General features: G+C 45.9%; 1 protein-coding gene across 4 annotated transcripts in view; it reads left to right on the top strand.

Annotated features, from left to right (window-relative positions):
• The window catches only part of LOC147882929 (uncharacterized), a 43,845-nt gene that overhangs the window by 3,823 nt on the left and 13,026 nt on the right, over positions 1–26,996 (top strand). For 2 of the 4 annotated variants that reach the window (XM_087400688.1, XM_087400687.1), the window contains exon 4: positions 17,239–18,076. The exons of 1 other annotated variant lie outside the window; for it this stretch is intronic. In XM_087400688.1, the coding sequence (XP_087256814.1) occupies positions 17,239–17,922 (684 nt within the window). In that variant the 3' untranslated portion in view covers positions 17,923–18,076. Of the gene's footprint in view, positions 1–3,227; positions 3,299–17,238; positions 18,077–26,996 lie in introns of those variants that run through there. One more of the 4 variants, XM_087400689.1, reaches the window with a different exon arrangement.

Raw genomic sequence — 26,996 nt, 5'->3', positions numbered from 1 at the left:
CCCTCTTACCAATTTGTCCATGTTTGTGCACATGCCAGCAAACTAGATGGCTTGGACCAAAGCCAAGAGGAAAGAGATCCTCTGGCAATAGCATGATGCTACAAAGCATGAAGCTTATGCTGTAGTGTAAGGGACATGTAAGCTAAGTCTTCTCTCACATGGAGAATCAATTCTTTAAAGTGCATGTAGTGGGGGCCAGCTGATAAATAGGATGAGGGGTGGAAGGCCCTTAATAGGCTGCCCTTCTCTTGTGGAAGGAACCGAATGCGAGGAAGGCAGCCAAATGGTCTTGTTAGTTTTCCCTTCCTGGAGCCGTCGGGGATCTGTATCCAGATCTGGCTGACCAAATTTGTAGATGGTTGACTACTGCTGTAGGTGGCTGACCTGCGCTGCCTATAAATAGGCCCTGCTGCTGTTGCTGCATTAGATCTGCCACCTGTTGCTCTTTGGTGGCCCTCATGGCTCCCCTTGATTGGCTTAGGTAGATGCTCACTGCTGTAGATACCTTGATATCCCCTTTTGCTGAAAGTTTAACAACCTTTTGCTGAAGTTTTAACAACTGGGGAAGGCTCGAAGGCCTTTTTATTATATGTTGTGGGTAGTCTATGAAAATAATCTTACATCCACCCATGGTGTCTTATGTGAGCCCTGATGCTTGGACTCTGCAATGTACAATTGCTGGAAGTTGGTGGTACCTTTCCTGACCCTGTGTAACAATATCTGCTACACTCCAACTTTATCAACAATCTTCGGCTGCTCCACATGTGGTATGGCTGCCAAAGCTGGTTTCACATATGGCTTGATTCAAGAACATGGCGTACATGCATTGCCCGATTAGTCGACAATGTTGATGAATTGAATGATTGGAAAGGGACCAAAGCGCTGTTGCAATATTTTTGGGCACTTCTTCCCCTATGCGCTTGAGTCAGTTCTTCATAATCCTCAGATAAACCCTTTGGCATTCCATTACCGAACATCCTTTTAGTTCACTGGGTTTGTGAAGCCTCCATTTTATTTTTGACCATCTGGACAGCTTCACAAACTTATTCCGAAGTTGTGGTGAGAAGAGATATGAACAGCTGTTCTGGCTCGTATGGGTCTTGTCAATGTTGGATTAATACATGTCATCTAGAACTCCTTGCACCAATGGAAGGTAGTGCTTCACTGGATCTGTATCTCACTGGCAGTACATTAAATAGGATCTCTGTTGACCATTGTTTTTCTGACAGAAGCTCTTTGAAAAACTCAACTGTGGATTAAAGCTGTTGAAAAGAGCTCTCCTGAACATGTTGGTGATCTTGGAGACTATATCCAACACGATGACTCTGGAAGGGCCACACCATGTTTAGAAGAAGCAAGATATTTCCTGATTTGATTGTGGCTTTGCTCGGAATCAACATGATGAACTCGTTGAATCTTGTCCACTTTGGTCAAACAGATGGTATACCTTGTACCTGTGGTTGGCGCCAAATCAGTGACCAAATCTATACCGATCTGGGGCTAGAGCAAACACGGCTGCTTCCCATGAGTGTTTTTCTTTTTTTGGGATGAACCCTGAAGCTATTGGCAACAAAACTTACTTTCAAACTTCTCCATATTGCTGTGAATACCTCAACCCTCACCAATTGTAGAGTCATGGACTGCATGTAACAATGGTGACCAGAACTAAGAAATACACAAAGTCTACCTTCGTAGAACAACCACCCATTGTGAATGGCGTAATCACCGGGCTGGTCATCCAACACTACTGTGCGAATGCTGTTGGATCTAGGTATTGATACTTCATGTCAAGAGTCTGGTCTTCTAAACTTTAGATACCATGCCCTTCTTGCTGAGAGCATCGGTTACCATGTTCTTTTCTCCTGAGGGATACTCAATAATCCCCCACAACTGCTGTAGTGTCTGATTACATCGGATATGGTTGTCCGACCACTGGGCAGCTGGCAATGTGTATAGCCACTGCAAGGCCCATCAGCTAATTCTTTCTATCTTAAATGGTGCGTTGCCCTATCAGGTAGATTTAGATGCTCGTTTGGGAGAGACTAAAATGAAATTGTTTAGACTTCACAAGCAGTTGTAGCTTGAATGAAGAGATTTTGGACTAATTTTTGATTAGCCTTCTCCTTCAGTGCTAGCCTTCATCATGGCTGAGTTTGCCCTTCACCTCCGGGCCCCGGGGTGCCGACAGAAACTTAGTACGAAGACTTTGTATAAATGGTGCGTTGCCCTATCAGTTTGATTTAGATGCTCGTTTGGGAGAGACTAAAATGAAATCTTTTAGACTTCACAAGCAGTTGTAGCTTGAATGAAGAGATTTTGGACTAATTTTTGATTAGCCTTCTCCTTCAGTGCTAGCCTTCATCATGGCTGAGTGTGCCCTTCACCTCCGGGCCCCGGGGTGCCGACAAAAACTCAGTACGAAGACTTTGTATATACTATAAATGGTGCGTTGCCCTATTAGGTAGATTTAGATGCTCGTTTGGGAGAGACTAAAATGAAATCGTTTAGACTTCACAAGCAGTTGTAGCTTGAATGAAGAGATTTTGGACTAGTTTTTGATTAGCCTTCTCCTTCAGTCCTAGCCTTCATCATGGCTGAGTTTGCCCTTCACCAATGGGCCCCGGGGTGCCGACAGAAACTCAGTACGAAGACTTTGTATAAATAGATGCTCAAGTAGTGTGGATTTGTATGTGAGAGCATAGTTTTATACTATGGTCTACACCCACTGTTGGGCGCTGATGACGTCAGTGGGATGTCATAGTAGCTAGTCCCTGCTATGCGTGATGGAGTTTATGGTTTTCAACCTTATGAGTGACGATCACGAGATTGAAATTGTACTATGTTGTGTTTTTAGAGGATGAATGTTCCTGGATTCATCTAGGTATATAACTGCAAGGCCTGTTGATTGGTTGTGGCTGTGAACTCTTGACCAAACAAGAAATGCTTTCATCCTTGAGGACATGAGCTTGAGGACATCAAGACTGCAATGAGCTCTTTGTCATGAACTGTATACCTGGTTTTTACTGTCCTTGAAAGCTCCGTGATGACCATGCTGCTCTAGTATTGCTCCTATGGCATAATCACTGACGTCAGTTTTCAATTTAAGGGCATGATTAGGCTAGATCTAAGCATATGCTATTGTGATCGCTTGTTTTAGTTTCAAAGCCTTTGAGTGCTTCAGAAATAAAGTTGATTGACTGCTTCTTGGACTTCACTCCTTGCAATAGGTTTGTGATGGTACCGATTTAACCTTTGTGGGGCTCAATCTGACACCAAAGGGGCTGATAATGTATTTGAGGTAAGGACCCTTCTATGCGTGGGATAAGATTTCACCAAGAAAGATGAAGACACTTTTCAAAGAGGTTTGTGAAGACCCGCAATAGCATCCTATTGAATGTGGTTGTGTTCTTGTGAATCCATAAGGCATCACGGCAAACTCATATTAAGCTTTCTTTTAGCAAAAAGATGACTTATGGATGCTTGCTTTATGCATTGTGATATGATGATATCCACTCTTCAAGTCAGTTTTAAAAAACATATAAGTTCCTTTGTGTAAGTAATAGTTTTTTTTCTTTGGTTTTTGGTAATTAACCTAATGTAATTCTCTCTCTCTCTCTCTCTCTCCCCCCTTTCTTTTTCTTATTTTCTGCTTTGTGATATTCCTTTTTTTGGGTTGGGATTTTAAAGCTTAGTGAGCAATAGGGTTTACTCATCAGATTTTTCAAAAACCAGATGGGAGCATTCGATTTTCGAAACCCAGATGGCAGCTTATGTTTGGGTATTGATGAGAACATAAGCGTAGCTTTGCTAACTAAGTTTTTGTAATTTATTTTTTCTCATTTACTCTTAATTTGATTTTACGTCGCTTGCACAAAACTCCTTTCTTCTCTTATCTCCTTTTGCCTCTCCTTTCTTCTTTGTTTGTTTTGTAAAAAAATAATTTGCGAGATTGGATATATGCTAGTCTTATAAAGGTATACATATTCCTTTGAGCCATCCCAAGATCTGCTTGATCTGTGGCATAGGGCACTAACTCTTGATTTTAGTTAGTTGAGTACATGGCAGCCTAGATCCTTGAGGAAAAGAGGGTCATGTGTATGAAGAATTGCTTGGTCTTATGAAACTAGGCTTTGAGCATCTCTTGAAAATGTCAATCTAGCTCCTTCTCCATGGCTTTGTTGAACTGATACGCACAGTTGTTGGGCAACAACGATCTGCAAGGTTGGAGCTTGATAGAAATGATGCCATCATCGTGCACTGAAGATAATCAAGCAATAGGTTTATCGATCAGATTTTTCAAAAACCAGATGGGAGCATTATATTTTTCGAAACCCAAATGGCAGCTTATGTTTGGGTATTGATGAGAACATAAGTGTAGCTTTGCTAAACAAGTTTTTGTAATTTAAATTTTCTCATTTACTCTTAATTTAATTTTATGTCACTTACAAAAAACTCCTTTCTTCCCCTGTCTCTTCTTGCCTCTCCTTTGTACTTTTGCTTGTTTTGTAAAAAATAAATTTGTTAGATTGGATATATTCTAATTATGTAAATGTATATATATTCCTTTGAGCCATCCTAAGATCTAGTCGATCCGTGGCATAGGACACTAACACTTGATTTTAGTTCGTTGAGTACATGGCAGCCTAGATCCTTGAGGAAAAGAGGGTCATGTGTACGAAGAATTCCTTGGTCTTATGAAAATGGGCTTTGAGCATCTTTTGAAAATGTCAATCTAGCTCCTGGTCCATGGCTTTGTTGAGCTGATATGCATAGTTGTTGGGCAACAATGATCTACAAGCTTGGAGCTTGGTAGTCAGCTCAAGCTTGAAGTGATGCCATCACGGTGCACTGAAGATAATCTAGCAAATGTCAATCGAGCTCCTTCTCCATGGCTTTGTTTGAGATGATACACACAGTTGTTGGGCGGCAATGATCTACAAGCTTGGAGCTTGAATAGTCAGCTCAATCTTGAAGTGATGCCATCACTGTGCACCATCGATAATGTCGTGCTTAAGCATCTCTTGAAACTGTCAATCTAGCTCCTACTCCATGGCTTTGTTGAGCTGATATGCATAGTTGTTGGGCAACAATGATCTACAAGCTTGGAGCTTGATAGTTAGCTCAAGCTTGAAGTGATGCACTGAAGATAATCTAGCAAATGTCAATCGAGCTCTTCTCCATGGCTTTGTTTGAGAGGATATGCACAGTTTTTGGGCGGCAATGATCTACAAGCTTGGAGCTTGAATAGTAGCGCAATCTTGAAGTGATGCCATCACTGTGCACCATCGATAATGTCGTGCTTGTGCAATTGTGACCCGAAGAGTCTAACTACTTAAGAAGTTCAGATGGTTTTCGCAGCCCATGAAGGCAAAGTTTGTTGGAGGACAGAGGCAAGCATCGACCCACATGTCTGATGAGGAAAAGCAAATTCTTTATGATGCCAACAAGTGTTATATTTGCAAGGAGGAAGGCCACAGGGCTTTTAAATGCCCACATAAGAAGCGGAAGTTCCCTCCTACTAAGTAGGATGAGCACAAGGAGGAAAAGAGGACAGATCAGAAGAATAAAAAGCCCAAGCCCATTGCTGGTCTTTTGCTAGACTTGATTGGGGCTGTTCAGAATACAGATGCTACAGGGTTATGCCGGGGATGGGTCAAGATAAGAGACCAGACAGCTTTGATGTTTATCGATTTGGGAGCCAAGGCCAATTTCATCTCTCCAGAGTGGGCTGGAAAGTTAGGAATACGGGCATAAGAGATGGGTCCTTTTGTGTGATGCAGATATGGCTTGTCCGGGACTCAGCCAGTTAGTTACTCCGGTTGCCACAAATTCTTGGCAACCAATACATGCCCCATCATGTATGACCACATGGTGTAATTAGTGCCATCAAGCTTGTCATCAGCCCCGGCCCCCAAGCATCCCAAAAAGGTCATCTTTGCTGCCAGCTATTGATGCAAATAGAAAACAAGTACCACAACGACCTAAGTACTAGTGACTGCACAAGCCTCAAGGCTTTCAACTGCACAAATATCTTGCTGTCCCAAATAAGATGCTGAGTGGACAGCAAGTATGCAGCTGAAAGGAAGGTGAAAACCTTCCTTTCAGCTGAAAGGAAGGTGAGAGGTACAACAGATGTACAGCAGCCCAGAGGTAGAAAACTCTTAGCTCGAGGTTAAAAAAAAAACAGAAAATGAGAGCAAGAAAGATCACTGGATTGGCAGCAGCACACTCCAAGGCTTCAAGAGTGCAAGAACCAGTTCCAAAAATTGGTGACCTTCAATGCTCCAAACTGAAGCAGCAAGGCCCAAACTCCAAGGTTGGTGGAGATAGTCACCTCAAAATGCTGTAGCAGGCTCCAAATGCCAAAGTCGGCTGATGTATGTGCTCCAAAGGCTGGCACGCTTCATGAGGCAGCACCAGACTGCTCCGAATTGTTGAATACACTCCGAACAGGCTGCAAAGGCCCCCGTACGGATTCGTAGAGACAATAAATACACCGTACAGCTGTCCGTACTGCTGTATGGACCACATGTGCAAAATTTCCTGCAATAAATGATCCGTACTGTGCCGTACAAGCAATTAATGCTGCTGCCTGCAGTCCGTGCAGAATGTATGGATTTCCGTACAGTCACACGTGTGAGGTGGCTGCTGGAAAACGGGTCGGAAATGGCTGTAGGAGGAAAGTGCAGCAAAAATTGCAGCAGATGCTCCAAAACACTATCTTCCTGTGAGGAAACTGTCCTAATTGTCCCATGTGGTACGTGTACTAACTGTACCAACTGACCTAACTGACTGTAACCAGGCCTACAAGGCACATATGAAGCAATGAGTGGTACCTATGGATAGCCCATAGAATGGCCTACAAAATCTCTATCCATTCCTCCCCATCTCTGTACTAGCCCATGGTCCTTCTAGCCTCCATGGCTTTGTGTGGTAGCCGACTTCTATCCAATTTCTAATTTTGTTGAGGTATAATTGACATAGTCCTTCCCCATCTAGTGGTAGCATACTGGTCTCAGTTAGTAATATGGGATAGGGTGTTTGTACCTTGACCTGTAGCTCCCCTATGAGAAATCTGTTATGCACTATCTCTATTCTTTCCCATTATGTTTTGGAAAGCTTGGGAGCCTAGGCTGTACGTTTGTATGTATCACTGTTTGCACAAGCATAGCGCATAGAACTTTTCTCATCTCCCAATTCCATAGATGTGCCTTCCTGCACTTATTATGGAAGCTGTCTAGAGCTTTTAAGACCCCCAGGATTCTTCTTTCCACATTTTTTACAAACTTTTCTCATCTCCCCATTCCATAGGTGTGCCTTCCTGCACTTATTATGGAAGCTGTCTAGAGCTTTTAAGACCCCCAGGATTCTTCTTTCCACATAAGCATTCCACTTGTAGTTATCTGTAAAATATATTTGTTTGTTTCGGGTCTCAATAACCATCACCTTTGTCTTCGCAATGTTTATGTGCATACGTGAATATTTGCGGAAATTTCTCAATGCTTCAAAGTGTGCTTGCATGTCCCTTTTATGCTTTACAAAGAAAACCAATAATAAGGCATAGCTGGAAACTTGGGTTCCTTCTCTGCTGTTTTTTTTCATTCAATTCTCTAGCTTATCTATGAAGAGGCGGAAAAGAGTTGTTGAGAGGGGGCAGCCTTACTTGACCCCTATGTCTCTATTTATGATAATCTTCCCCTACAAAAAGATCCGTCTACCAGTGGTTGTGGTAGTTTGGCTGATGCTTTCTCGTAAAGGTTGTACGTAGCTCTCTGAGTTCCAAAGGAACTTGGAGCTTTTCTAGTCTCTCCCATAATTTTTTACATGGTACCATGTCAAATGCCTTCTTGAAATCTACAAAACAACAATAGACAGACATCTTCTTATTCTCTGCTCCCTCTGTTGCTGCTCTTATGGCAACCAAGTAGTCCACTGTAGTGCTTTATCCCTTCGTGTCTTTGATGTACCATTGCATATTTGCAACTCATGAAGCTGGAACTGAAACCTGTAGCCAATTTTCAGGAAGCTGTGGATCTGGCAAAGGCAAAAGAGTGGAAGATGATCTTGATATCCTTTTCCATTCCCTCCTTTCCTCATTATGTTATTCAATCACTTCCATCCATATAGGGTATTTCCCTAATGCCTTGCATTGAGCCCATTCTTGCATTAAAATCCCTTACCAAAATAATGATGTAGTCCTTGGAAAACGTTGCTATATCTCCTAGTTGTATGAGATGGTTCCTCATATGATATGTGGCAGTTATGCTTGTATATGGGTGGTTGCGATGATGCAAGATAACTCACTGCCAATCAACTATTTCCTTCCTTTTGTCATTATCTCTACTTACATGTATTACTTGTGCGGGTCTTTCTTTATGACCTTGGTTGATCCCTCCCATGTCTTGCTGATGTAGCATGCAATCCCCCCATATCCTCTTCCTCGTGTGTAACTTCTAGTGTTCCGTATTGATGTCTTTTTAAATTCCTGCATTTCTGGAGCTGTGTTCCCTTCATGTTCCCAAGTCAATTATGAGTGCAGTGACCTTATCCAAAGTCCATCCTCCCATGTTCCAAGTTCCATACTTTGATGGAGGTAAAGTGCTTGTAGTAGTAGATGCAGCTGCTCTAGAAGAAGCATTAGAACCATCACCTGAAGTAGTACCAGAGGCTGAAGATGAAGCACTAGCAGCCACATTACGTGTAGGTCTGGCCTCAGAACCTGAAACAATGTGCCATAGATTCTTGGCAACCAAAACATGCTCCATCATGGATGACCACATGGGGTAATTGTGACATCAAGCTTGTCATCAGCTCCAAGCATCCCAAAAAGATCATCTTTGCTGCCAGCCATTGATGCAAATAGAAAACAAGTACCACAACCAATAAAGGCAAAAGAGGAGAGGTACCACTCTCAACTGCAAGTACTAGTGACTTCTCAAGCCTCAAGGCTTTCAACTGCACAAATATCTTGCTGTCCGAAAAGATGTTGAGTGTACAGCAATTTTCCAGCTCAAGGAAGGGTAAAGACTTCGATGAAAAAGGTATGGCAAATGTACAGCAGACTTTTATCAGTTGTAGATGGCTGTAAAATGGCTGTAATAGCTGGAACCACCTTAGAGGAGGGTGGATGAACAATTTCCCTTTCAATATGAAGAGACAATGGCACAAGAAAAGAGGACCAATTCCAAGAGCCTAATTGGAGTCTTCCACGAGATAGGAGCAATCGAGACAGATCCGTACAGCACCGTACAACTGTAACAAGGGTGCATGTATGCACGAACGCACTTGGCTCCAACTTGTGGGTTTTACGGATCTTTAGACAATGTCGATTGTTTAGTAATAAATAATAAAAAAGAAACGCTTTGAGGACTCGCAAGATGGAAACGCTTTGAGGACTTGCAAGATGCATTAGGCTTTGCCAAGGTTCTATAGGTATTTGCATGCTCTCACACTGACTGCAAAGCCACTGCCTTAAAAAAGAAAAAACTATAATGCAAAAGAACCTGGCAATAGGTCTTCATTCCTAGTCTAGGAAGCTTGCACACAGGCCGGAACTGTCACTAGTGCCCAACTAGTCATCCATTTGCTCAAAGTAGAGAAAGAAAGAATACCAAAGCTTTCTCCAATGTCCAAGACTGCCATGACCAATAGTCTCCCACCCTATGGGTCGCACATATCCTAATACAATAACTTGTTTCCCAAAAGAGATCTAGCATCACAATACAACAAACACTATGGGAGTCACACTTGTACCATCCCTCTCGGGGTTCCAGGGATACTTCTCATTCCAAGCATGGATTCCCGACCCCAGCCTACTCAGTGACAAGGCTGTTCTCAAGATGTGCCGTCTGCCTAGCAACCATTGCTTGCATGTGACCCATCTCCTGGAGAAACCAAAAACATATTCCCACACAGAACATGTTACCAGCCAAAGTCAGTAAATAAGATACACAGTGAATTCAATCCCACTTGCATTCAATGCATCTTCCACTCTCGGTAGGCATTAGAATTCCAAACATTAGCCCTGCTAGGCCCTGTTCTCACACCCAATGACAACAGGCATCCACATCAATGCTAACACCTGCATAAGAACCAAAGAGTGTTTACTAGTAGCCCAAACAAGGCCACACGCTCCCCAGACAATCACAAGTGTCCACTGACTCACTAGAAAACCCAAACAATGGGTTGAAGCATCACTGAACTGCCCACGGTGATCAGAAGCATAAACAACCTCTGCAAGCATTCATTGTGAATCACCTTGCTAGCCGGGCCTCTCCAAACACAGCTCCAAGATGAGCATGTAGGCCATTCGATGGGCTATCCTTAGGTGCCACTTGTTCCTTGGTATGTTCCTTGTAGGACTAGTTATAGTCAATTAGGACTGTTGGCATAGTTAGTTCATGTACCACCTAGTTTAGTTAGGACACTCATAATGGCTCCCTCTTGAGCCTCCATTCATTGTAGCAGCATTTTCAATACAGCAGCTCGTTTTTGGCTTTCTCCCACTCATTCCTGAGCTTCCATTGCTTGCCATAGCCAACAGTGGTATCAGAGCATGTCCCCTTAGCCATTTCCAGCCACCTGGGGTCCTTGGGAGTAATTGGAAGCTGTTTGGCGGCTTCTCTGCTTGCTGTCCTGCACACATTTCTAAGTGCGACCACACGTGTGGGCATTAAATGCAATTTCGTAGGGAAAAGGTGTTTTTGGATCTGTGGCTGCATAGGCGCCTGCAAGACTGAGCATTTTCTGTGCATTTTTTGTCTCACCTGAGCTGTTTTTGGCCATACTTTCCACGTGTGGGCTGCTGATGTTGTATGGACAGTCGCCTTCAGCTATACTGAGCATTCAATACACCTGCCATTCACATGTGTGAGCAGAATGGATCTGATGTGCTGTATAGATAGTTTCGACGAATTTATTAGCACTGGCTCTCCTAGAGACAGTGCTTTAGGATTGAGTTGAGTGGGAGTTTTGTGATTATTCTTAGTTTTTAAGGACAGTGCTTTAGGATTGAGTTGAGTGGGAGTTTTGTGATTATTCTTAGTTTTTAAGGAATTTTTATTAGGAACTACTAAAATTCTTAACCTCTACTTTTAGATGGCTGTTGGCTTTTAGCTTTTAGCTCGTGTGTGGCTGTTGACTTTTCAGCTTTTAGATTGTGTGTGCTTTTTACCCCCCTCCAACATGTCCATAAATCAATTAGGGGCTCCACTCTCCCTGCATGCTGAAGCTCTCCCTAGAACGATTAGCTTGGCTTCCTCCAGCTACAAGTCTTCAAGTCACTTCAAGCTTTCTGGTTGCTCATCTCGGTCTCGCGTGCTCGTTTGTGAGCAAGGTGCTAAAGCCGATTCACATGTTAACTGCTGAAGCCGTTGCGTGAAAAATATCCAGAAAGCCGTTTGCCAGAAAAGCAAGTTCGCTTGTTAAAAAAATCCATTTTCTTGTTGAAAGGGCTTTATGCCAGCCAAACGGGCTTTATTCTTGCCTAATAGGCTTTATACCTGCCGATGAAGAGATTGCCGTCTACTGGATCTGTTTATAAAAATAAAGCCAAAAAAAACCCTAGAAAGTTGACATCAAAACTTTTGCAAGTATCGTTCATAAAACCTTAAAGGAAAAAGAACCTCGATTTACCTTTTTACTGTCCGATAAAAATGAGGTGGCTAGAATTAACCAAGATAATTTTCTAAATTGATGGGTGTGAAGCTTAATTCAAGGGGGAGTGTTGTTAAAAGCAATGAACTATGAATTTTGCTCACTAAATTACCCTTGGGGCATTTTTGGGTTAGGATTAATTAAATGTGAAAAAAAAGTGGTAGACCTTAGGTCCTAGGTTAGGACATCGATGACGTTATGTCATGGATAGGGGTTTGAAATTTCTAAGGGGCCACATGATGTGGCAAGCTCATGCATACATCCATCATGGGCAAGCTCACGCATACATCCATCATGGATGAAATGGGATGGTTACCCCATCGCACCATTCCATTGGTGTATCTCTATTGGCCTTGCCGCATGTCACACATTCATTCACTCATCATCACTCACTCACTCTAAGGCAGCCAATCAAATGCAAGTATTGCATCGAGTGCATGTATTTGATGCATTTTGATTGGGCACATTGTGTCGACAGGCTGGTTTCTATGAGAAGCCGTCGAGAAGCTTCTCATGAAGCTTTTCCCTCAGATCTCCTTAGTTAGAGTTTACTATATTTGGGGTTCATTGTGTTTTTGAAATTCAGTTGCTGCATTTCTAGGTCGTATGCTTTCATTTTAGCTAGGATTGGCACTTTTCTTTTGGTATACATCCTATGGGCTGATTTTTCCATGGGTTAGCACAAATTTGGCTAGTGAACTGATGAAGTTATTCGAAGATTGAGTTTTATAAGACTTGTAGATACCTGCTTGAATATCAATATACTTATTCAAATGAAAAGATAGTGGAATCGAAATTGACTTGCTGAAATTTGAGAAGTATTTTATTTTAAGGATGATAATTCTTCTTGACTAATAAATTTTTTAATGGAATGGATACATGATTACTTTGTGGATGCGTGGTGACTATAGCCTTGTTTATGGAGGCTATACATGACTTTTGTAAATTTTATTGTCATTGTTTGGATTTGGTATTGGTGCGTGGAGTCGCACCCTTTAAGAAAGTTCAAAATCAAGAAGAGCAAAAAGGTCATAAGACCAACAAAACGCCAAGTGGGCTGAATTAGAATATTGGTTCGACTTTGAAATGTTTTGAGAAAACAAATTTAAATTAGAATGGCTATTGCACAAAGACTGATTGCTAGTAAGATGAAATAGTAAACTCTATTGAAAGTTGATTTGTTACCATTCTAAGATTGGGCCATGCCAGACCAAAAGATAATCGGGTCATATTTGTTCCCAAGGTTGTGTAGGAATAGGCAAAGGCATAAGCAATCCTAGGGTCTTGCCTTTGTAACTCTTGATCTTCTGACAAGTGATGCATTCGGCTACAAACTTAGCCACATCTTTTCTTATAGTAGGCCAATGGAATTCTCTTACTATCACTTGTAAAGTGGCAGTCACTCCCCTATGTCCCATATATGGTGGTTGGTGCATTTCCTCCATTACTCTCCAAAGTCCTACACCTTGCACAAACAATATCCAACACTTAACCCATTAGAGGTTAGCCAAATGCATGCATTTTAATTCTTGGACTATTCCTAGTCCCTTGGGGGTGTCCCCACAGTGCTCACTAACCAATGCAACGCAAAGGAAAATGAAACTAAGTCTAGTTAACTGAAGTCAACTTTCTTTGACCAAGGTCAATATAAAAGATTTCTCTTTATTTCTTGGAAGAAATACAAATGCATGACACAACCAGCCAAACATATTGGCCTTGGTGGCCTACATGGCTGCCCTAAATCTAATCCAAGAAGGACATTGGCATGCTGTGCATGTGGCAACCAAATTATTGCCTACATAGTAGCTTCACAAAAACCGATCTACATAGTAGCTTCACAAAAACCGATCGTGATAAAATCGGACATGATACTCTCCTAAAATGTGTGTCTTGGAATAGATCCATCTGTATGCTACGATTGATCTTATCCTGTAGTTCCAAGGCGGGGGAGGCTCTAGACTGTATTGAAAAGGAGAGAGTGAGTCTATCTTGAGGCCTTGGCTAGAGGACCATTGCGATACACATGCATACCAAGCTGTTCTGACTCCTCTGTTAGCTAGTCTCATAGATGGCTCCAAAGCCAATCTCATTAGTCTAGCTAGGCATAGCCCATATTTGGTGCAAATATGTCATTGCTTGGAAGATGGTCTGTGTCTACAGTGGCATCATAGCAAACTCCTCTTGTACTATTTGACGAGGACTGAGGACATAGCTTACTCCGAATCATCGTGGATCCCATAATCACATGTAGCCTCTCAAATCTCCTTCACTCAATTGCGGTGATTGCTCCTTGAGAGAGGTGTTGCATACATGTCCAGTCACCAAGGTGTCAAGCAACTGCCTCTTCGTCCAGGGACCCGGAAAATGTGCTTGAAAGCATTGTCTCTCCTGCCGTGCCAGAACTTCCTGACCTTATGTGAATTGTGCCCTAGTTGCATGAAAGATTATGAACACTAACATGGTAAAGACATCCTCTACATAAGTGTATGCCAATACATATGAGAAAATATGTATGTGTAGGGGCTGGCTGTGAGGTATTAAAAATCATGGCCTTGGTCTTCCCAAGGTCAATAGTTCAGTCCCTCTCTGAGCAAAACACTTCCATGGCCTTCAAGTGTCTCTATAAACGTGCTTTTGTGGGATAAGAGGACAATATCATCTGCGTATAAGAGTATATGGTATCATCATGTCTTCCAACGTGACCCCTTGCCTCCAAGCCGATCAATAAAAGTAGTGATCTTGCAGTCATAAAGCCCAAAAAGTGCTGATGATATAGGGCATCCTTGCTTCACACCGATTGTGCTCTCAATCCAGCGTGACACACAGCCTAGGACTCGTATCATTTCTTTGATTGACTCATATAGTCTCACTATCCCGAGAGATCATGATTCTTGGGAACCTCAACTCCTAGAGCCTCCTAATCATGCGTGCTTGTGGGGCTTTGTCAAAGGTATTTCAAAAGTCTACAAAGAGACCTCGATCTGCACCTCCTTGATGATAGACCCTAGAGTGAAAATGTGGTCTAGAGTGAATGTTGGCTCTGAAACTGTCATCCTGCTTCAACATGTATCCACTTGCTTGGTAACTATTTCTTTTTGTTTTTCAATAGTATGCTTATTAAGAAATGAAATGTTTTCCTACTGTTCAGTTACGGACAATGGGGACTAGGTCTAGCATTTGAGGATGGACCCCCTTGCTTGGGGTTATGGGCATTAGTGACCCATAAGAATGGCCTCTCTTTGAGAGGGACATCTGGAAACCACACCCCACCTGAGTACCCAAACATGGGACCAATCAAATGCACAGATTGCATACCGACCTAGGAACCATTCAAGAGAATGTTCCCTGAGCTTTGGGTGTGGGCCTGGCAGCATGCCAAGAGTAATGGAGATACAAGATAAGACGACAAACAAATGAGCTCAGTATGGCTCAATTATGACCTTAGAGTACGTCAATAGATAGTCTAAGCTGTTAGGAACCCGTGGGTGCGATCAGAGTTTCGTGGCAGACTGCCACATGGAATCTGAGCTGGCAGGTCAGTCCACCTGTCCCACACATGTAGCAGCATGCATGGCAAGTGGCAGGGCATGGAGGCTAAGTGTTTGGCCCCAAATCTGGTAGATTTGGTGCAGGTTGTGGGCTGTCCTCTTTGGGACTGCAGCCCACCAAAAATCTGGGACAAGTGTCCACCTTCCACTCTAGGCTTGGGGGGGGGGCTGAGCCTATAAAAGAAGGCCTCTCCCCTTCATTCCTCACATGAAAAATTCGTCACTTTTCTTCTCCCTCCTTTTGGATGATGCAGCAGAACCTCTCCAGCTCCTTGGGTGCAGCCAGCTTCTCCCCAGGCCATTCTCTCACCTCAGCAGCACTTTCTCTCTCTACAACAGCACATTCTCTCTCTACAGTTCCAGCCCCTCCTCTCCAGAAATCTGCCCCCTCTCAGCTCTTCTGGAACGGCAGCAGCATCCTCTCTCCTTCTTCTAGCCGTGAGCAGCCACAGCCCCTTTCTCTCTCCTGCTGCAGTCTTTCTCTCTCTACTGCAAAATTTCTCTCTCTACTGTTCCAGCCCATTTCCCTTGCGGAAATCTGCCTTTCTGTGCACCTCTGGAACAGAAGCAGCTCCTCTCTTACATCCCCTCCCTTGGGATCAGCATTGGCACTCTCTCTCTACAGCTATCACTCCATAAAAGCTTTCTCTCTCTAGCCTACAGGCTGTTTTTCTAAGCTGTTCTCATTCCAGCCCCATTTCCACACTCTCCTCACCCAAGGTAGCTTCAGAGACATCAAGGATTTCATCTACAAAAGGGTCAAGTCACGAAGGGAGCGTGTATTGTCAAGTTTATCTCATTTACAGCACTATTTCATGTTGTTTCTACTATCTTTCTAGAAACTAGTGCTTGTCTCTAATGTTGGATGTAAGTGGTGATTATTGCAGGCTTCTTCCTTGTGGATTGGGCAAGCCAAGAGTTGAAACCTGAGCTTGAAGTCCTCCCTTTGTTGTCTACCTTGCACATATGCTCTTGAGTCTTGTATCTAGGTCCTAGGTTTTCACTGAGTTCATCAGTTTGGAAGGTGCATTGCACCTTGGTCTTGTATCTCCATTTTCAAGAATAAAGTGAGCCTGGATAAAGGGGGGGCAACGTCTTGGCCCCTCAATCATATTGCATTTTCCAATGATGTCACTTTGTGTTTAAGCTATATAAGTCTTAATTCCAGCTTAATTGCAAACTCTTAAGTTCAAGTATATGTGTTTGGCAACTCGCAATCATCTCATTCAAACGCCTCTGCAAAATCTGTTGTCTGAATTGATAGAAAGCACCGAGTAGTTTACAGAAACCTTGCCTGCCCCAATGCCCTCTGCCATTTAATCTTCATTCTCTACAAATGTCCTAATCCCCCTCTCTAATACGGACCCTTAGATGTTGGCCAATGTGTGGCCAATCATATTTTGATGGAGGGAATTTTGATGTGGACCATGCTTGACTTTCCAAGATATAGGAAGTGCTCAAGTATGTGCTGGTAGATCTATGCATGCCTAATGAGCTTTAAAGCTTTGTGGTGTGATCTATGCATGCATAATGAACGTTTTATGGATGTAGGGCTTCAAAGAAGTGGGTATCATGCTTGCCCTATTTGAGGAAGACTACCAGCCCAAGCAAAACTGCAATAGCTTTGATGGTTGTGAGAATTTCTGTTCTGGGTCTTATTTGGCCTCATTTGGGAAAATATATGATGCAGGTTTGGTGCCGGGTGTGGATTTGATTTTAGTATTATGCAATCTCAGCGCATGCACATCATTTGGGCATCAGACTCCCTCTTTTGTGGTTGGGAGGAGCTTTTGTTCTGGGATGTTAAGTATTGGGGACTGTGGACCTGGTTTAGGCTTTAAGTGTATTTCTTTGTTTACAATGGATTAGAGAATCATACTCCATCTTTACCTGTAAATGTCTTTGTGAACATTTCTGACATCTCTCTCTCTCTCATGCATTTAATACTAATATTCAGAACTTTGTGTACTTTTTGTCATAAGAAAGTAGCATGAATGCTTTGTGCTCTATTTAACAGGGTTTGTTTCATTTTCAGGTTGGCTCTGCAGCTTTGGACCCTGGATGGCTACACCACAATGGTATCCTGAACACAGGGGTCCATTTCAAATCTCAGGTTCCAGAGTGGCCCACAGGTTATAAAACAGGTGAGGCCTTGAGCGGGCATCATGCATGGATTCAGCGCTGGCATTCCTCTTTGAAGGGTGGTGTTGGATCAAGCACGCCCTCAAAATGTTCTACTGGGACTACTGAAAAATTAAGCTTCCATTTTCCTATGAAATTAGTAGCAAGTACCAGCTCAAATGCCGTGTGCTGCACAGCACCTATTCAGAAAGGGAAATTCAATGTGGCATGTTCTGGCCATGGGTTTATAGAGAGTGTCAGAGACGACAGCAAAACTATAAAAGCTTCAGTAGCAACTGCCGTCCCTAGTTCAGCATCAATGCCTGGCAACTCTCTTCCTCGGAGTCTTCCAGCAAGCAGGAGCTTTATATCTGCATACGGCAACAATATGACACCAAGTGTTGAAGCTATGGCTATAGTTGGTACAACAGCTAGACAGATTCATACCTCCCAACTTCAGAACAGAAGCTCTTTCTCCCTTTGGCCAGCTATAAAAGCTGCTGCAGAGGGTTCTGAGTCTATAGGATTCCCTAGCTGTGATTCTCAAGGAAAAGTGCACTTTGTTGACATGGAGAATTTAGAGTTTTTCCATGAATAAAGTTAAAAACTAATGTGGCACAATTTGTGCCTACGGGAAATTTCTGTGAGCAGTGTGTCCAGAATTTGATGACAGTTTCTCAGGTATGTTCATGTCAGGTATGCCCATATCAGGATGTGAGCAGCGTGTCCAGCATTTGATGACAGTTTCTCAGGTATGCTCATATCATGACTTTCAGATCCTATTCTGCAGATGTGATTCAAGCAAAACAAACTTCAATTATTTGGCACAGCTGAGGAAGGTTGAAAATATTATTGAAGAGAACTATTATAGTAGGAGTCAAGGTGGAACAACATGAGGGGTTGTGGGGGTGTACATGAGCAGGTTTTACACCATGATTGAATGATATGATATGATTGTATTAAAATCCTCTTGAGACCCTTGAGGATCTATGGGACTGCTGATCACTATCAACAAAGAGTGGTCTTTTACATCAAAGTGAAACAAAAATACTATGAGCTTCCTGGCATTGTAGCTAGCTGCTCTAATAGAATTTTCAGGCTGCCCCTGTTTTCATCATATCTTTCTCTGATGTGTGCGTAGGCCCGACATCTTAGGAGTATGTGCTGCTCATTTTCCACCTCCCTTGGGCAGCAGATTTTGTATACTCTTTCTTCTCTTGGTACCTTCCCTTCTCCACTTCTAGGTCATGTGAGCTTGTTCTCATTTTGCATATTAGATGCCTTTTAAACATTTTGCTATTAGATGCCTTTTAAAACGTTGATATGTCTTCCCTAAGGTATTTTGCATCTTGTCGCTGTCCATTGGATAAATTTCCAATGCTTGGTGAGGCATCCATTTGTTGAGGTAAGCCATGAATTGGCATAGTGCCTCTCCTGCGAGAGGTATCATACCTGCCTCAGCCAATAGGATGGGGTAGGGTGTTTGACCCTTAACCCCCATTCCCCTATGAGAAATCTCTTATGTGAAGTTTCTATTATTTTTCAGTAGGTCCGAGAGAGAGAGAGAGAGAGAGAGAGAGAGAGAGAGAGATGATATGATTGTATTAAAGTCCGTGCGAGACCCTGAGAGAGAGAGAGAGAGAGAGAGAGAGAGATGATATGATTGTATTAAAGTCCATGCGAGACCCTTCAAGATCTATGGGACTGGCGATCACTATTAACAAATAGTCATTGTTACGCCGAGTGAAATAAAATATTTCAAACTGGCTATGTAGTGAGTATTTGTAGGGTTAGCTTGTGTGCTAGTCCTAGTACCTTGTTGTGGTGCTCCAATACTTCTTTTAAGTAGCTTCCTAGCTTTATGGCTGGCTGCTCCAACAGACTTTTCAGATTGTCTCTGCTTTCCCCAAAACCTTCTCTGATGTGTGCATAGGCTCTACATCTTAGGAGTAACAAGCATGTCATCCACAAAAAGGACTAAAATCAGAAAATCTGTCCCATGCTTGCGGATGTAAAGGGTAGCCTTTGTAGGGCTCTAGTATGGGCGGGCAGGGGAGTATCCTAGGCATATCAAGCTGTAAATCATGCTGATTTTCAGATTGCACATGTGGCTGCAAACGAATAGAGGAAGGAGGAGTAACCTCAAATGTGACATCATCATGAGAATCAGACGGAAACAAAGGCAACAAGCTGTCAAAGAGATATGGGGCATCAACAACGGGCTGTTTTTGACAAGGCATAGTGGAGGATTCATCAAAGACAACATCCTTGATTCCCTTCTGACAAAACAGTTACCCGTGCGGGGCTGGTAAAGCTTATAGCCCTTGCTCTTTGAACTATACCCAATAAAAATGCACTTGACAGCCTTATTATTCAACTTGGTGCGTGTTTGAGAAGGCACTTGGGCATATGTCAAGCATCCAAAAATCCTCATGCGAGAAATCCGGGGCTTATGACCTGTCCAAACTCATAAGGTGTGATGGTTTGCAATGCCTTTGTGGGACATCTCTTCAAAATGTAATTGGCTCACATAACGGCATCCAACTACAACTTAAAAAAAAATAAAAGTTTTTTTACAGAGAAGCATCAAACTATAACTTGTTAGGCAAGTGCTTGCCTTTCAACATACACTTCGCCATTTCCATCACTGATCTATTCTTTCGCTCAGCCACGGGATTCTGTCGAGGAGTATAACGAACCGTGCATCGATGATGTATACCACATGAGGCAAAAAAAAAAGAGTGGCTGAGAATGAGAGTGGGCTGCACATTGCTCACCTTAATATAGACAGGGGGGGTGAATATATGTCAAAGGCCGGAAGCATGTAGAAACTTCAGATTTGGATTTCAAGGCGAAAATCCAAGTGTATCTGGTGAAGTCATCAATGAATGTAACAAAGTAATAGAATCCCCCAAGAGCTGCAACTTGCATGGGTCCACAAACATCACTATGAACCAAATAAAACTTGCGTGAGGCACCAACCCTCCCATCCTTGGGAAATATAGAACGGTGCATCTTATCAAGCAAGCAAGGTTCACAAACATGCTTTGAAGGCATATGCATGTGGGGAAGATCAACAACCATGAATAATTTCACCAAATGCATGTGCATTTGCAAGTGCAACATCATCCAAACATCTGTCATAAGAATCAAGTCTATATAGACCTGTAGTCAATGTGCGAGTCAAGACCATGGTAAAGGCATGCGTAGCATCATATACTGCACACTGAACACCATAAAAAAGAATGTGATAGCCACATGTAGCTATGGCTGAAATAGAAATGAGGTTCTTGCGAATGCGTGGGACATAAAGCACATTCTCTAGAGTGACAAGACCACCAGAAAGAGAAGTAAGAGTAGCTTGCTCAACAACTTTCACTGTGTATGATGCATTATGGGCACATATGACACTGCCTCCCTTAGATGTATGCTGAAGTGAGCTAAATAACTTATTGTAGGAAGAGATGTGCTTGCCAGCACTACTATCAAAGAACCAGATACATTAGAAACTGTCATGCGGGCATCATGAACATCAAGATTATACTGACAAGCATCATCCAAACATCTGTCATAAGCATCAAGTCTATAAAGACTTCTAGTCAATGGGCCAGTCAAGACCATCGTAAAGGCATGTGTAGCATCATATATTGCACACCTAACACCATAAAAAAGAACCTGATAGCCACATGTAGCTATGGTTGAAATAGAAATGAGGTTCTTGCGAATGCTTGGGATAGAAAGCACATTCTCTAGAGTGATAAAACCACCAGAAATAGAAGTAAGAGCAACTTGCCCAACATCTTTCACTGTGTATGATGCATTATTGGCACATGTGACATTGCCCCCCTTAGATGTATGCTCTTTTTTTTTTTGCCGAAAAAACAGTGCTAATTATATTACTTCGAAAACCAGATACATGAGGTCAGCTTTGCAACGACGGGCTGCGTTCACAAATCGGACGCAGCCCAAAAAGGTAACAAAAAAGTAAATCTCTCTCTCACGGAGGGATCAGGCGAGTGTGAATGAACAGCCAGAGAGGTGGTGAGTAGCGCCACTGAAGGCCCTGCGAAGTATGCTCGAAGAAGAGGCCCTGTGTGTCCCAATCACGGAGGAAACGTCTCCGCTTCTCCCGGCCAGCCCGGGAGTCTCCTTGTATCTGGTCCCACTGGCCTCTGAGGGTGTGTATAATCTCACTCCAGATGTCAGTCATGATCTGGGCAGTCGAAAGGGAGGTGCCACCGAGGATCTGTGCGCAGCGCGAGGTCCAAATGTGCCATCCTGCGATGCTGCTAATAATCTCCCAGACTGGCTGCCTCTCCTGAGATCCTATGCCAGCCTCTGCCAGGTGCGGCGGAATGCTCTCGAGCGGCCCCCACGTCCCCTGTGTGATAAGGAACGTGGGGTCCTGCGGACATGCCTCGAACAAGTGATGAAAACCAGGTGCGGTGCTGCACCAGCAGAACGCGCCCCAAGTGATCAAACCTAACTCCGGTGCTGCGCGAGTGAGGATCTCGAAGGTCCACCTCCACACTTCCTGGGCGCGAGTGCAGCTCCATAGGCAGTGTTTTGGTGACTCCTCGTCCTCATGACAGATCTGACAACGTCCATCCTGACCTACCTGCCGCAACCAGCTCCCCACTGGAAGACCTTTGTGGGCGAGAAGCCAAAGGAAGTAGATCTTCCGCGGCCGCCAGCTCTTCCACAAGGCCTTCCAGAAGGCCTGCAAAAATAACCTGGAGATACCTTGAGCATACCAACTGGGCCGTTGGGTGGGAGGGCGGCTCTGCATCCTCCCGAGAACTCTCCTGCCCAATGTCGTGCTGTAGGCAAAGAAAGAGGTCGGCCCCTGACCTGTCACAATCTTTGGCCATCTCCACTCTCCTGGGTCCCAATCAAGCTCTGACAAGGCCCGCCCCTCCCAGAGCCAGAGTCGCCATAACTGTAGCTGATCCTGCTCTATACTGGGATCGGTCCGCCAAACCTTCCCCACGAGGCCTACGACCCGAACCGTCTGCCATGGGAGTAGGGGGTCGATGAGCACATCCTCTCTCCTGAGACGGCCGTCCCCCATAACCGCGAAGAAGGAAACAGAGGTGTCGTCCATCCGACCTGCAACCACCAGTGGGATGCCACGGGGGGTGAACTGTCCCAGCCAACGGTCATCACCAGGCATGAGGATCTGAATCTCGGGTGGAACCAACCAATCAGCTGGAATCGCTCCGTCTATCTCCGTGCGTCTCGCCTGAGCTCCACGGGCACCTCCAGCTGCGACTGCTAGATCAGCGGTCTCCAAGTGTCTGTACGTGTCCCTCCAAACTCGAAGGGACCGGGTTGGCCCCCGCATCCAGCCGTCCCACCTGATGTGTGATCTCTCCCCCAGCTGAAGGCCCTCGGCATCTCTGACCTGACCGTTCCAGATGAGCGGCTGGCGATCGATCTCCTTCTGACAGCTAGGAGGGGACTGTATGAGACTGAGGCGGAGCCGCCTCCAAACCATGAGGAGGCTACGAACGAGTGGGGAGCGGGGCGGAAGTGAAGATCCACCTGAGGGACGGTAGCCACTCTCCACCTCGGCGCGGGACACAAGAACCGACCCCCTGCTGAAGTAACATCTTCCACGTTTGCCCCCGCGGGGTCAAACCGCGGATAACTAACTTGCCCAGCAGGGCCTGACTCTGAAGCTCTGGATCGATGACCCCCAAGCCACCCTCAGCTTGCGGAAGAATGACTGTCTGCCAGGCAACCCTAGCTCTGGTATCTTTGAGACCGTCCCCCCTGGACCACAGGAAGTTCCGGACCAACCTCCTAAGCTGTGCCACGCTGGATCTCGAGAAACACCAACAGGAAGCCACATACCAAGCCGTGGCTAGGAGGACCTGGTTGACTACCAGAGCACGACCTGCAAGAGAGAGCTTAGCAGTGCTCCAGAAAGCCAGCTTCCGTCGAATGGAATCTAGCACCGGGAGAAACTGCTGAGCTGGCGTGATATCCAGGCTGACTTGAAAGCCGAGATATCTAGCTGTCTGTCCCCGCGGGATCCACCTGAAACCCAAAAAACCTCCCCCACTGTGAGCACGCCCCGGGGTTTGTGAGAAAACCAACTGATTTGTTCCAGTTGATTTTCGCATCGGCTGCCGAACAGAAGACCTCTAGGGCCATCCTCACCCTCTCCAGCATCATCTCATCATCTTGGACATACAATGCTGTGTCATCTGCATACTCCGAGTCCAGGAGCTCCGTGTCCTCCCTGATGGGAAGGCGAACACCCCGGATCTCGGTCGACCTCGCCCAAAGGTAGTATGTCATAGCCTCGGCGAAGAAAAGAAACAGGTAAGGAGCAAGGGGGCAACCCTGACGCACTGATCTCTCCAAACGAAATCGCTCTCCCATCCTGCCGCTGATGATGACCCTGCTAGAAGCTGTCCTGTATAACGCTGAAATACCCTGAATCCATCCTGCTGGGAAACCTAGTCGCTTCAGAGTACCCTCCAGGAAGGACCAGTCCACTCGATCGTAGGCCTTCTCAAAGTCGAGAAGTAGGATGGCTAAATGTGACCCACTGTGCTGAGCCCACTCCGCCGCCTCTGAGAAGGTGAAGACATTATCCAGGATACTGCGATCCTGGACAAAGCCTATCTGAGTGTCATGAATGAGGTCAGGAAGTAGAGGCCGAACTCTGGCGCTGATCATCTTGGCAAGGATTTTGTAGGCAGTGGTGAGGAGGGTGATCGGGCGCCACTGACGGATCTCCTGTCGATCTCCTCCCTTCGGGATGAGGCAAATCAGTCCCGAGGAGAGGCTCTCTGGCATATATCCGCTGCTGAAAATCCTCTGGAGGGCTGCTAGGAGGGGCTGATGGATCTGATCCCAGAAGGAGGTGAAGAAAGCTCGAGATAGCCCATCCTCGCCAGGGCATTTCTACCCGTCAATGGCCATCAAGGCCTCTAACATCTCGTCCGTAGTGAACGGTGCCAACAACGTCGCCTGCATGCTGGGCTGAACCAGGGCTGGAATGTGCCTCCACACCTCCTCGCTGGAGCGTCGAGTGCGAGGGGCAAGCTGCTCTTGCTGGAAAAGAGTCTTGTAGAAGTCGGTAGCCAACCCCAAGACCTCACCCGGATCAGTAACGATGTGCGCCTCCGCTGTCCTAAGACTCCGTAGCTGATCACCTGCTGCTCTCTGGCCATGCGTCCTGAAGAACTCCCTGCACATCTGGTTGCCCTTCCGAGCCCAGAAAGAGAGAGAGGCGTGATAGGAAAACTCTGAACGGCGCTGGAGAGTCTCCTCAAGAAGGGCTCTGGCTCGAAGGGCCTGGATCCGAAGCTCCTCCGAGCCCGGGGCTGCCTGCTGGAGTCGCTGAATGGAAGCGAGGTCCCTACGAAGAGCTCTCTCTCTGCCCCACCACTCCTGTCGAACCTGAAGGGCTGCGAGCTGGCAAATCTGGCTGGACTCCTGCAAAGCCTGCGCCACCGAATCAACCAGATCCACACACTCGCCCCAATCTCTGTCCCATAGGCTACCGATACTGCTGCGCACGTCCTCCCTCAAGAAGATGGAGTCGGGAATCCGGCACGAACGGGGAGGAAGGGACTGAACTGTCGAGTCTAATGATAAGAGCACAGGCGCGTGGTCGAAAAGCGTCGTCCCTGGTACTATACCCGCCTGACCGCCTCTGCTGATGGCCCAATCACTGACATAAAATCTATCCAGTCTCTCCAGGAGTTTGCCTCCTTTCCTGCGGAAGCCCCACGAGAAGTCCAAGCTCCCGTGCCAACGATGGAAGGACGGGTCTCTCCAGCTGTCCCTACCTCCTGTCGCGAAGATAAAGGAGTCCCAAGCGGACTGCTCTGCTTGAGACATACCTGTAAACTCTGGTCCTCTTCCCTGCTGGTCCTCCAAGGTCTCCAGATTGTTAAAGTCACCTCCAACAATCCAGGAATCCATGTCTGGGAGAATCCGTGTGAGTGTCCTTCAGAAGGTGGCTCTGCATCGGAGGTCTGTGGGAGCATAGATGTTGAGGATTCCTATTCTGGAACCCTCCAACTCCAAGCCTACCCAAAGGGCACGGCTTGGGATCAACGTACCATGACCAAAAACTCCCTGGGCTAATTGCTCGCACACGGAAGTACAGACACCGCCACTCCTCCCCTATGCGCCGATCGAGGGCTCCCAATAAGTGTGAGAGCGTCCAGGGAGAATCTTCCCGCAGCTACGGGAATGAGCCACAGAAAGCTTGTGCTCCTAAAGCAGAAGTATATCCAAGCGACCAATCACTGCTGGCTGAAGTTCCTGTCTCAAGATGAGCTTCCTAGGACCACGGGTGCCAGAAGAATGAAACCCGTTCACATTCCAGGAGACAAGGTGTAGGCTCATGGTGAGGACTGGTAGGCTGCGAACAACTGTCTGCTCGCGGCAGATGTCGATGAAGAAGCTGACATTTCGGAGTGGAGGCGCTGACGCTTATGAGAAGGTTTGGAGGGGGAGGCGGGGTCGTCCTGCCCATTCCTCAACACCTTTAGCAAAGGCGTGAGGCCTTTGGTGCCATGAACAAACGCTTTCTCGAGCCAACTCGAGATCTCTGAAGTAGTCATCCCGTAGAAGGCCCGGAGTTTTTGAGGGGTCCAGGCTCTGACATCCTGGGGGAGGGGCCACGACAGAGGGGGCCTGAGGATCACAATCAATCTGAAGCGTTTGGCGGCGCAACGCCACCGCAGGCGCACGTCACCCTCAGACCATTGAGTCTCGAGAAGCTGTCCATCGGACGGGCCTATCCAGGAGCAAACCTGAGCGTGCGTCTGCTCTCTGAGAGCCTCCCAGACCGAGTCGTCTGTCCAAGCCTCGGTGCCGTCGCTGAGGAATGTGAAAGCAAAGCTAGGGCCATCCCTCGGGGCCAAGGCTGCGATCTTTCCATCCGCCCCTTTGCGGAGCAGGAAGATACTGATGTCGAGACAAGCAGGGAAGGTCCCAAGGTCGGCCACATCCAAGTAGTCCCAGGGGCCAGATCTATAAAAGTCGCGAGGAAGCTCTCTCTCCTGAAGCTGAGGCCCACCAGAGTCTGCAACTGAGGGGCTAGCGGACAGGGAAGACTGCTCCAGTGGTGGTGTAGATTCAGGGTGTCCTGCCTGTGGAGGGGAAGGGGGAGGTGGCTGGGGGGTAGGCAACTCAGACTCCACGGAGGCGACTAGCGGGGGGGGTGGAGGAGGGGGAGTGGGGGCTGCCCGCGGCTGAGGAACCATCGGTACAGCTGACACTGTAGGAGAGCTGAGAGAGGCGGGGGGGGATGGGGCTGCACCTGGGACTGGGGCTGAGAAGGAAGAGGAGGAGACTGAAGAGGAAGAGGCGGGGGCTGAAGTTGTGGGTCGGGAAGAGGGGGGTGCGACTGGGGAAGGGGCTGGGACTGAGTGGAAGGGGGCTGGGGAGCGGAAGAGAAGGGGACCTGAGGCTGTGGAGGGCGGGCTACCGTCGAAGAAGAAGCTCTCCCAGGACCCTGGGGTGGCTGCCTGTCAGGTCTCTGAGGTGCTGCTGCAGGTTGGGTAACCTCTGCCTCCTTGCCTTTTTCGGAAATCTTCTTATTCTTTCCTCTTTTCCTTCTGACCTCAGTCCAACCGCCAGCTAACTCTGGACCGGACTCCGGCTGCCTCTGCTCCTCCTGACATGGCTGCCCGGAGGGGG

This window comes from Dipteris shenzhenensis, chromosome 29 (assembly GCF_047967505.1).
Source record: "Dipteris shenzhenensis isolate YYH24624 ecotype China chromosome 29, Dip_SZ_1.0, whole genome shotgun sequence".
Classification (NCBI taxonomy): domain Eukaryota; kingdom Viridiplantae; phylum Streptophyta; class Polypodiopsida; order Gleicheniales; family Dipteridaceae; genus Dipteris; species Dipteris shenzhenensis.
The sequence above is the reverse complement of the archived record's forward strand: the minus strand, read 5'-3'. Positions and strand labels throughout refer to the sequence as shown.